This window comes from Gorilla gorilla, chromosome 4, assembly GCF_029281585.2.
Source record: "Gorilla gorilla gorilla isolate KB3781 chromosome 4, NHGRI_mGorGor1-v2.1_pri, whole genome shotgun sequence".
Taxonomy (NCBI): Eukaryota; Metazoa; Chordata; class Mammalia; order Primates; family Hominidae; genus Gorilla; species Gorilla gorilla.
This window is the reverse complement of record NC_073228.2, coordinates 106,902,100-106,914,750: the sequence shown is the minus strand read 5'-3', so window position 1 is coordinate 106,914,750 and position 12,651 is coordinate 106,902,100. Positions and strand designations below refer to the sequence as shown.

The following is a 12,651-nucleotide window of genomic DNA, read 5'->3' as shown; positions in this document are numbered from 1 at the left end:
AGTAGAAAATTCACCTATAGGAATTTTGGGGTTCTTGCTGGAAGTCAGCTGATTCTACTCTTTCCAGTGTACTGTATGTCAAATGATAGGAATTCCTTGGTATATCTGTGAGATCTCCTTAATAATTGTAGTAGTGCATCAAAAAGAGTGGCATTTCAAGCATAAAGAATTAAACCAAAATTTCATAAGTATAATTTGTGAGTTATCAGTTTGTGGGTCTATTCAGGTATTCCAAAGACCTTCATAATTTATATATTTTTCCTGCTGTGCATTTTTTACAAACATTCAGTGAAATCTTTGTCAAATTGTTATCACTGGAGAATGAATATGATTTTTGGAAATAATCAGAAGTTATTTGTGATAAAATCCAACAAATAAGTTTAAATTGGAAAGTGAAAATTCTGATCAAAAGTAACTGTGACTATAATGGGATTAAATGGCTTTTAAATTTTTCTTCAGAAGCTAGTTTGAAAGTAGTTTCTAGAGTGGAATTCCAGAGATATATTGAGAAATGGCACCCATCCATAAATTGATCAGTTGATCTTGTCTCACCTCACTCAAATGAAAGCTGCAGGACAGCATGGGTTTTGTTTATGTTTATTCTTTTCCCACGATTGAGAGAAATTGCTCCATCTATACATTTTGTATGAATGAAATTATATTTCAATAAATATGGTTGGAATAGATTAATGAATAAGCTTCTTAACGTGATAACTTTAGAAGGAAACATTTTATGTATATAGAAATTATTGTGAATTTACATACTGATTTAATAGGAAACTTAAGATCTTTTTAAGTATTTAATAAATATTTATTGAATGTAAACCAGATTTATGTTCCATGTGAATAAGACCCAATAAGATGGTCATTTGGTAGTATAGTCTTCCCTCAGTATATGCAAGGGATTGGTTCCAGCACCACACTCCTGTAACCAAATCTACTCATACCAAAGTCCTGCAGTCAGCCCTGTGAAACTCATATACAAGAAGTCAGCTTTTTATATACTTGAGTTTCTCATCCCTCCCCATCAATACAGTACTTTTTATTTGTGTTTAGTTAAAAAAAAAAAAAGCCATGTATAAGCTGACCTTCACAGTCCAAACCCATGTTGTTTGAGGGTCAGCTGTAGTGGCTACTACAGTTGTTTGTTGTTGTTTTATTTGCTTGTTATTCTAAATAGGTTTAATCCAGTGATTCTCAGTCCAGAAGTTTCTCCTTCAAAACACAAAGTGTACCTATTAACCATTTTAAAATTCAGATTTATAAGACTGCTTTTATATTGTGTTGAGTGTTAACATTTGTATGTGTTTTCTTTATTGTGTGCCTGTTGTAGGTATATGCTTGTCAGCATTGCCAAGTGGCAAAAAATACAGTTATTGTAGCACCAAAACAGCACCTTCTCAAGGTGGAAAATCCATGGAGTTTAGTTACTGTTGATCTGATGGGGCCTTTTCATACAAGCAACAGAAGTCATGTATATGCTATAATCATGACAGATTTGTTCACCAAATGGATTGTGATTTTGCCTCTATGTGATGTTTCAGCATCAGAAGTTTCTAAAGCTATTATCAATATATTTTTCTTATATGGACCTCCTCAGAAAATAATAATGGACCAAAGAGATGAATTCATTCAACAGGTAAGACAAATAAATTACTTAGGTCTGGGAGCATATCTTACTTCTTTTCAGTGTCCAGAACCAGTGCCCTCTGCATTATATTACAGAGTGCTTAATAAATTCAGATAAATTTCTGTAGGTATAGAGGTATGATATTAAATACTACAAGGATAGTTGTACTGGAAATTAGGAGATTAGGATTTTAATACTTACTGTGGGTTATTGTAAACCTATCTTCAGATATCCTCAAATTAAAATGAGGAGGTTAGACCAAATAATCTTTATTTACTTCTAGATTAAAAACCCATGATTGGTTGGGCCTGGCTCATGCCTATAATCCCAACACTTTAGGAGGCTGAGGTGAGTGGATCACTTGAGCTCAGGAGTTCAAGACCACCTGGGCAATAGGGCGAAACTCCATCTCTACAAAAAATACAAAAATTAACTGGGCATGGTGGTGGGCGCCTGTAATCACAGCTACTCGGAAGGCTGTGGCAGGAGAATCACTTGAACCTGGGAGGTAGAGGTTGCAGTGAGCCAAGATTGCACCACTGCACTCCAGCCTGAGCGACAGAGCGAATCCATCTCAAAAAGAAAAAAAAATTAGCCAGGTGTGGTGGCATGCACCTGTGGTCCCAGCTACTCGGGAGGTTGAGATAGGAGGATCACTTGAGCCCGGGAGGCGGAGGTTACAATGAACTGAGATTGTGCCACTGCACTTCAATCTGGGCAACAGAGTGAGACCTTGTCTCAAAAAATAACAATAATAATAATAACACTATGATTGACAGGTAAAGGGAGACTTAAATAAATGGAAGAATACATTTTCTTCATGAATAAGAATAGTCAGTATTAAAAGGTACTTTCTCCCTTGCCCTGGCCTTTTCCCAGTTAAAATTAACCTGAAAGGATAAGCAGGGGAGAATATATATGAAAACTTTTTATAAGAAATACAACAACTGCTAGACTTAAGGCATATGTTAAAACTTTTTGTAATTGACAGGGTATATGTTTAAGAAAAATCAGAGATAGCCAGACTTGGTTGAAAGCATCCTTGATGGCTCAGTCCAAAAGAAATACCTAAAGTTATATGTATTAACTAGTAGATAGGACATGTGCCATGGCACCCCAGGATTATTCCTAGTTTCCATAATTCTCTAGGAGGACTCAGCATATAGTCATACTCATGGCTAAGATTTATTCAGCAAAGAGAAAAGACACATTGGGAGAACGAGGTACAAGTTTCCAAGATCTCCTTCCCCAGTAGAGTTACACAGGACGTGTTTAATTCCTTTAGTGAGTTGTGACAACATAGGGAAGCTCACTAGAGGCTCAGTGCCTAGGGTTTTTATTGGGGGCTGGTCACATAGGCACCTTCTACCTGGCATGTACAAAAATTCCAGACTCTCAGAAGGAAAGATTGTGTTTGGTCTTATAACCAAAATCTAAGCTCCTAGACATTAGCCAAGGTCCAACCTTGTAAGCATGCCTTTCAAAGAATAGCAGTCACAGATCTGCTTTGTTAATATGTTAAAATTAACTGTCAGGTTAACTCTTTTCTTCATAGGTCCATCCAAACAACTTAATAAGTATTTATGTTCTAACCACTTAGTAGCAATTTAAAATACTCATAAATTGAAAGAAAATATATTTTTGATCCATTCTTTTTTTTTTTTTTTGAGACGGGGTCTCATTCTGTCACCCAGCCTGGAGTGCTGTGGCACCGTCTTGGCTCACTGCAACCTCCACTTTCCAGGCTCAAGTGATACCCCCACCTTAGCCTTCTGGCTAATTTTTGTACCTTATTTCTTTTAGAGACAGGTTTCACCATGTTGCCCAGGCTGGTTTTGAACTCCTGAACTCACATGATCCACCTGCCTCGACCTCCCAGAGTGCTGGAATTACTGGCGTGAGCTACCGCACCCAGCCCTTTCATTTCATTCTTAACCATAATTACTTGCTAATGGGTAATGTGTACCTGTTGACCACTGCTTAACTTCTCAGACCTTGGGATCATATTGTACACTGCCACCCTCATTTCCTGTTTCACACTGATTTTTACATAGTAACTGCTTTTTATCACAGCATTCGATGAAGAAAACAGTTCTGTAAAGATATGATGTCATCAAACGAATTGTAACCTGATCTAATGTTGAAACTGAACTACCTTAAACTGGTAGTTTTCATGGTGTCAAACAGATGTTAAGGGGGCAGCTTGGCACAAAGTTTGGTAACAATGGTTTAAATGATAAAGCTAATGTCACAAATGTGTCTAGTAGAGGAGGATCATGTAATTAATTAACAGGTAACAATTTGCTAATTGTTTAAAATTATATCTGTAATATGATTTTAGACTCCAATACCAAAAGTATTTTCAGGTAAATTAAAGAATTTTAATTTTTAGAGTAGAAACAGAAAAAAATATATTTGACTTTTAATCTCTAGAAATGGAGGTCACATTCTAAACCTAGGAACAGTGGTATAAACTTCAATGGAAAAACATTAAATTTGGCTGCATAATAATAGGAGATTTATGTGGTAAAGTAATCAGCATATAAAAGCCAATCTTGCAAATAAAGCAAGATAATTTTGTAAATGAAGGCAAGGTAGTCTTGCCTGCCTTGATTGACATAGCAGTGGTCTGTGCAATGGAGTACGTAAAGGCCATCCAGTTTGGGGGAAGGCTATTGGAACTTCTATTTATATTTTTTAAATCCCAAAAATAAGAAATGAAGCTTTATTAATAATGTATATGATTGATAATAGCATTCTGACTCAATCAACAAGACATGTATGTCACACATGCTATGTGAAGGTATCCTGAAAGAAAAGTGAGAATCCACATGTTTCCTCACTCATACTTTTGCTTTCAGCAGTTGAGTGAAAGTATGGATATCATCTAGCATTCACCACACTACTCACAAAATGGCCAGGGAGCTTAGATTTTTGCAGTGAAAGCAGATAATACTAAAAGGCAAACACCCATCGTCAACCACAAGAAAGTGACAGCGCTGGCACGTCTATTTAACTTCCAGCTCTTTGTTAGACACATCAATGAAATGAATACAAATATTAACTACAATAGTCCCCATTTATCTGCAGTTTTACTTTCTGAGGTTTCAGTTCCTATAGTCAACTGCAGTCCAAACATATTAAATACAAAATTTCAGAAATAAATGATTTAAAAGTTTTTTAATTGCACACCATTCTGCGTATAGTGATAAAATCTCATGCTGTCCTGCTCTGTCCAACTGGGACGTGAATCATCTCTTTGTCTAGCATATCTTCATTATATATGCTACTCTCTCCCCATCATTAGTCACTTCGTAGCTGTCTTGGTTATCAGATCAAATGTAGTGGTTAGTAGTGTGTATCCAAGTTACCCTTATTTTACTTAAGAATGGCCCCAAAGTGCAAGAGTAGTGATGTTGGCATATTGTTAATCGTCCTATTTTATTTTTAGTTGTTAACCTCTTACTGTGCCTAATTTAAAAATTAATCTCTATCATAGGTATGTATGTATAGGGGAAAACATAGTATAAATAGGGTTTGGTACTACCTGCAGTATCAAACATTCACTAGGGGCCTTGAAACATATTCTCTGAAGGTAAAGGGAGACTACAGTTATCAGATCTGATAGGAAATTAGGCATCAAAATTCAAAATTATCAATAATACTCTTTGAAATATCAGTTCACTTCCACTTTTATTGATGGGGAGAGCCTTACCCTAAGTGCATATAATGTTTCAAGGTATTTGCTAATGATAATATGAAGCCATTATGATTAGCTAGCAGTTTTTCCAGTCGTGTTTAAAGTCATTTGGTAAGCAAACCAGGACTTTGAAAATTTTTCTAAAGGTAACAATAGGGCCAAGCATGGTGGCTCATACCTCAGCTTTTTGGGAGGCTGAGGTGAGAGGATAACTTGAGACCAGGAGTTCAAGACCAGCCCATGCAATACAACAAGACTCCGTCTCTACAAAAAAAAAAAATTTTTTTTAATTAACTGGACGTGGTGTTGCACACTCATAGTCCCAGCAACTCAGGAGGCTAACGTGTAAGGATTGCTTAAGCCCAGGAGGTGAAGGCTGTAGTGAGCTATGATTGCACCACTGCATTCCAGTTTGGGCAACAGTGAGACCCTGTCTCAAAAAATAATAATAATAATAATAATAATAGGCTGTGCTCAGTGGCTCATGCCTGTTGTAATCCTACCAGCCAGATTGCTTGAGCCTAGGAGTTCGAGACTAGCCTAAGCAACATGGTGAAATGCCATCTCTACAAAAAATGCAACAATTAGCCAGGAGTGGTAGGGCACACCTGTAGTCCAGCTACTCGGGAGGCTGAGATGGGAAGATCGCTTGAGCCCAGGAGGTTGAGATTTCAGTGAGCCAAGATCACGCACTCTAGCCTGGGTAACAGACTGAGACCCTGTCTCAAAAAAATAAAAATAAAAAATAAAGGATAACAATAAATATTTGGAGGCCTATTTTGTGAGATTGCTTAAACAAAAAACCAAAAAAGCGACATATGATTGGGAAAACTTGTTCTTTTTGCTGTGATTAAAATGGCTTCACTATTACACAGAAAGCATAACGATGACAGTACAAAATGAACTCTTGTCAGCAAATACTGATGCAGAAAACACTGCTAAATATTATAACATAATACACAATGTGGGAGGTTTATTGTATAGTTGAATAAAAATACAGATGTTTCTAACAGCTTAGCTTAGAGTATTTGCTAAATTGTTCCTATAAAATGTACAAAGAACTTTTTGTAAACCTCTGAAGGAAAGAGAACAAACATATTCAGTAGGAAAATTAATTTTTTTAAATGTCTTACAGAAAACTAAAATTGTAAGAGCTGACGGAATATCTGGTTTGATGGTTGGGGGGCTGATAGGGTAAGGATGTCAAGATACCATTTCACAAATGGATTCCCTGGATCATTCCTAGGCAAGCTTTTGAAACAAAGAAGTTAAAGCCTTTTTCAAGGGTCATTTAAAACCATTGATCAAGACTTAGATTGAAGCTGACCCAAATAACACCTATTCTCTGGGATTTCTTTCTAATTACTTTTGAATTAAAAATAGTCACCCTGAATTAGTATGTATATCAGCTAGGAAGTGTATTCAATCCAAGTAACAGACTTCCTTTCCCTATCTCAATATATTAATATATATTGTATATATATTATCCCAATATATATTGGGAGTGATTGAGAGTCACTCCTATTGTATTCACAACATGGCTGCTGGAGCACATGCCACAATGCCTACATTTCAGTCAGAAAGAAGGGAGAGAGTGTTGGGCAAACAAAGCTAGTACCAGCTGAGTTTGCCTAACAACTTTTACTTACAACTTTTTGGCTAGAATTATGTCACATGACCACCCCTACCTGCAAGGGAGTTTGGGAAATGTAGTTTTCTTTTTGTTGCTTTCCCCTCTTGTATTAACTTTGCCTATTTTAGTTATTCTGATACTACTCGTCTGAAATATTCTTTTTTAAAAAGACAAATTTATGAGCCAAAGGTTTACTCAACTAAAAATAATAAGGAAAAAAAAAGTCTGAAAGGTGAGGTAGGAAAAAAAATTATTTTATATTTAACGGGTTTACTGTTACAAGTTTTGTAAACTCATTTTGTTTTAAGTGCTACACATAATATAGTAACACCAATAATAGTAGTTATAAGTTAAAAGTTATAAAATGCTTATTGCCAATAACTGTTTTACATGCTTTTTAAACATTAACTTATGACCTAGTGGGTTGTTTTTGAGACACTGTCTACTGAATTAAAAAGTTACTTGAGGGCCGGATACAGTTTTGAGTGTAATCTCAAAACTTTGAAAGACTGAGGTGCATGGATTGCTTGAGTCCAGGAGTTTGAGACCAGCCTGGGCAACATGGTGAAACTCCATCTGTACAAAATATTTAAAAATTAGGTGGGCATGGTGACACATGCCTGTAGTCCAAGCTGCTAGGCAGGCTGAGGTGAGAGGATCGCTTGAACCCAGGTGGTGCAGGCTGCCCTCCAGCCTGTGCGACAGAGCAAGACCCTGTCTCCCACCGCCCCCCACCAAAAAAAAGAAAAAAATTAAACTCAAAGTTAGCGTTAAGTTCTGTTCTTCCATTTCCTTGTTGTATGTGTGTATTTGGCAAGGCACCTAATCTCTCAAAGCTTCAGTATCTTACCTTTAAAATGAAATTAGTAATACCTCAAAAACTTGTTGTAAGGTTTAATGACAATAATGTAAAGTGTCTAGTGTGATGGGACCAGTGTGTAGTAAAGACTCAATAAATGGCAATCACTATTTTATACATAAAATTTTACATATTTTATGTATGTGTTCATATAGAATGTTATGGTCAATAAAAAAGCAAGATTCAGGCAGGCGCAGTGGCTCAACGCCTGTAATCCCAGCACTTTGGGAGGCCGAGGCAGGTGGATCACAAGGTCAGGAGTTCAAGACTAGCCTGGCCAATATGGTGAAACCCCGTCTCTGCTAGAAATACGAAAATTAGCCGGTTGTGGTGGCGCACACCTGTAGTCCCAGCTACTCAGGAGGCTGAGGCAGAAGAATCGCTTCAACCTGGGAGGCGGAGGTTGCAGTGAGCCGAGATTTTGCCACTGCACTCCAGCCTGGGTGACTGAGCGAGACTCCATCTCAAAAAAGTAAATAGATAAATAAAAGGCAAGATTCTAATTCTTTTGAAGCTTTTTTTTAAGTCAATGGAAAAATAAAACACAAATTTTAAAAAGCCAGCTTTGTTTTATATATTTTTCAGATCAATATTGAACTGTACAGATTGTTTGGCATAAAGCAAATTGTAATTTCTCACACCTCTGGAACTGTTAACCCAACGGAAAGTACACCTAACACAATCAAAGCATTTCTCTCCAAACACTGTGCTGACCACCCAAACAATTGGGATGATCACCTATCAGCTGTTTCATTTGCCTTCAATGTAACTCACTTGGTATGTGCCTTTTTATAATTTTGTACTTCTGAGTTATGACTATTTCTTGGCCAGATAAATGTTTTATTACAAAATTGACGTTTATTTTCTTTAAAATAGGAACCTACTAAAAATACACCATATTTTCAAATGTTTAGTCGAAATCCTTATATGCCTGAGACTTCAGATAGTCTTCATGAAGTGGATGGTGATAATACAAGTATGTTTGCCAAAATTCTAGATGCAATTAAAGAAGCTGATAAAATAATGGAGAATAAGACAACTTCACTGGGCCAGGTGATTCTATTCAATAGAAAAACTGTAATCTAAAACTTTATAAAAGTTATATTTATTTTTAAAATTTCAGCATATACATGTGTGCATGCACACACACACGCATACTTAACTTGCCATAATTTTTTATCTATCAGATTTTTCTTGTCTTGATTAAATAGTTGGTTTACTAGCTATGAAATACTGAGAGGCAATAATGAGAAAGCTATGGATTTTGGAATCAAGTAGAGCTGGATTCAAATCTGTAATCTTAACTGCTTTTGAGTTGTTTGACTTTGGCAAATTACTTAACCTATCTTAGTTTACCTTCTGTATAAAGTAGGGGCTAATAATACTGACTTTGAAATGTTTTAAGAATTAAATAGAATTCATACCTACCTTTTAGTAGCATCTCAAGTAACCATTTTGTTACAATATTCTCATTATTTGCATTTACCTTCAAGATATTATAGCTCTTTCATCTCTTTGTTCTTTTTCTTTTTACACTTGTAGATGGAGAACAACAATTTGGATGAACTAAATAAAAGCAAGATCATTGTTAAAAAGAAACCCAAACAATTAAATCCATTTCATTTAAAAGTGGGTCATGAAGTTTTAAGACAAAGGAAAAATTGGTGGAAGGATGGTCGTTTTCAGTCTGAATGGGTTGGTCCTTGTGTCATAGACTATATTACAGAAAGTGGATGTGCTGTCCTGAGAGACAACACTGGGGTTAGACTGAAAAGACCTATCAAAATGTCCCACCTTAAGCCCTACATAAGAGAATCCAGTGAACAAGGTAAATATCTATCACTTCTCTACATTTTTATTGCTTTAGGTAAGGAGAATAGTTAAAAATAACAGAAACCTTTCTCCCCTCTTTTGTTAGGTTTTCTTTTCCCTTCTTCATAAAATTTGTTACAGTATTAGCTATCCCAGGTAGTCTGTTTTATTACAGTGTCTCTTCTGGAACTGTCAGGCCTGTGAGATTTTTTTTTTGAGACAGAGTTTCCCTCTTTTTGCCCAAGCTGGAGTGCAATGGCGCGATCTCGGCTCACTGCAACCTCTGCCTCCCGGGTTCAAGCAATTCTGCCTCAGTCTCCCGAGTAGCTGGGACTACAGGTGGATACCACCATGCCCAGCTAATTTTTTGTATTTTTAGTAGAAACGGGGTTTCACCATGTTAGCCAGGCTGGTCTTGAACTCCTGACCTCCCGTGATCCACCCGCCTTGACCTCCCAAAGTGCTTAGATTACAGGCATGAAACAGGGTGCCCGGGCATTTTTATTTTTATTTCTAGTATGTTTTTCATAGTTTATGTGGGAGATACTGAACTTGTTTTCCTCTGAAGGAAAGATAACATCTTAACATCATCTCTGTTTTTGCTTTCTCAATGTTTTGTTTGTTTGTTTGTTTTTTGGAGACAGAGTCTCATTCTGTCCCCTAGGCTGGAGTGTAGTTGTGTAATCTCAGCTCACTGCGACTTCTGCTTCCTGGGTTCAAGCAATTCTTGTGCCTCAGCCTCCCGAGTAGCTGGGATTATAGGCACATGCCACCATGCCCAGCTAATTTTTTTGTATTTTTGGTAGAGATGAGGTTTCACCATGTTGGCCAGGCTGGTTTTGAACTCTTGGCCTCAAGTGATTTGCCTGCCTTGGCCTCCCAAAGTGCTGGGATTGCGTGCATGTGCCATTGAACCTGGCCTTACAAACGTATTAGTCACTTCGTGCCTCTTTTTGGCATGAAAAACAGCAACTGTGATCATTAATGCCAAAAACAAACATACTGTCCAGAATCTAGTTGTGAGATAAATATTAGGGTACTTTAAAAATGCCATTAATTTTTAATATTGCTTTATAGTTAGGTCATGGTTGGGGGCCAGGTGTGGGTGCAGAGTGGGGTATCCTCAGAATGCTATAAGGTGCTGTAAGAAGAGGTGATAGCACTCTAAACAAGTTATATTTGCCCCTAAATTTGACTCATTCTGAACAGTCAAGATACCCTAGTTAAGTGATGTTTTTGCCATGGCTTTTAGATTATGTTCCCCACTTTATCAAGGCTTTTATTTTGTCCTAATGTGTCTGCTTCCTAGATCTTCTCTGAGGTGGATAACTGAGAGGGAGTTCATGGGTAACTTAGCCAGGTGAAGCATTAATATTATTTGGATATAAGTAACATTTAATGGAAAATATATTTATAACAATATAAACAAGTTATATGACAGGCTTTAGCAAATATTAATAACAAAAAGAGTAACAACAAATAACCTACACTTACCCTACGCCTTTTCTTAAGATCTAAAGCCCTTGTGGGCTGCTTAGTAGTGATAGCTCAACTCTGCTTCTAATCTGGGTTACAACTCTCATGTTAAAACCTCTTAGTACCTTTCCTTCTTGTGACAGACCCAGTTGTTTAGTCAGTAAACTTATCTTGAACTACATTCTAATCCTGAAAACTCACAAGTGCTTTCGTTCTCTTTGTTAGAAGATAAAAGCTTGCATTGTTTGTACCTCTTCTCAGTTCTGAGCTACCTTTAATGATCTCTCTCTTCTGCAAGTTAAGTAGGGAAAAAAAAGGTTATACAAGTATATGTTGTTCTAGCTTCTTTAGCATGATTTTCCCCTTAATCTTTGACATTCATGATTTGCTCTCTTCTAAAGTGTTAACCTTCTTTAATACAAAATTTAATTTAAAATTTGGTAAACCAGGATCTATCAAGATTTTGTAATTTGTTCTTGTCAAAAGAGTTTCTCAGAAAAGAAGTCAAATATTGTGCTTCTTCTGAACATTCAGAACTCAGTATTTCAGAACTCATCTTCTCTGTTTGAGAACAGTCTCTAAACAGAGGCAGTATAATATTTGCCTCATACTTGAATTCTTTGCACAAGATTCTTCCAGTAATATAAGGACAAATAATATTGCAATATGACTACTAGTGTATGCATAAGGAATTTAAGACTAATAGATGAATCTGTTTTAGTTTTTCTTGTTAACCAAAGGAACTACTGATCTGGCCATCCTAGAATCTGGTTCTTATTGCTTGATCCTTTTTTTACATTTTTCTCATTTGTAGAAATTAAAAGTAAATGTGATTTCCGCCATCTTTTTCCTCAATATTACATACTTTCTTGAAAATCTTTTCCATGATTTTCTTGAAAATCACCTCACAAGTTGATTTTAAAGAGTCCTTGAGCTGAATTAAAGCAAACAAAATGATTTTGACTAATCATCAAAGTTTTTATTTGACATAAATTTTGACATGCTATAGCCAAAAGAACTATAAATTTATTTGTCCACATTTGTCATTGCTGCTCTTTGCTAGCCTTGAAATTTCATAGCTCTGTTAAAAACTCACTGTCTAAAGTAGATATACTTCTATTGCCAACTTCTTATCCATTCTTATCTAGAACTAAATGTAGAGTGAGCACATTCAGTACTAGGTATACAATATTTTTCATTGCTATTTTAAGCAGGCCTGTTTGTTTTTTTGTCTAGTTCATTGCCAAGCGCTTTTTCAAACTATTTAGACCAAGAAATCTTAAAATACCGTAGTGTCTTTTTGTAATCATAATGCTCCTCTTTGAAAGGAAAAAATAATCTGACATAGATTTTGCACAGTTTTGAATTTATTTTGTTTGTGATAGATTTGGATCTGCCTCACCCAAGGTTTTAGCCTGATTTCCCTTCACAGTTGAAAGCCCCATTTGTGAAACCATTTTCATTATTGTATAAGTTTCGTCTTGTTGCTGTAACAAATTACTACAGATTTAATGGTTTAAAACAACACACATTTATTATAT

General features: G+C 36.2%; 1 protein-coding gene across 3 annotated transcripts in view; it reads left to right on the top strand.

Annotated features, from left to right (window-relative positions):
• Nucleotides 1-12,651, top strand: part of GIN1 (gypsy retrotransposon integrase 1) — a 34,188-nt gene that overhangs the window by 14,019 nt on the left and 7,518 nt on the right. For all 3 annotated transcript variants that reach the window (XM_004042323.4, XM_055387359.2, XM_055387358.2), the window contains 4 exons: nt 1,334-1,639; nt 8,408-8,599; nt 8,699-8,875; nt 9,365-9,650. In XM_004042323.4, coding sequence (XP_004042371.1) covers nt 1,334-1,639; nt 8,408-8,599; nt 8,699-8,875; nt 9,365-9,650 — 961 coding nt within the window. The remainder of the gene's footprint in view (nt 1-1,333; nt 1,640-8,407; nt 8,600-8,698; nt 8,876-9,364; nt 9,651-12,651) is intronic.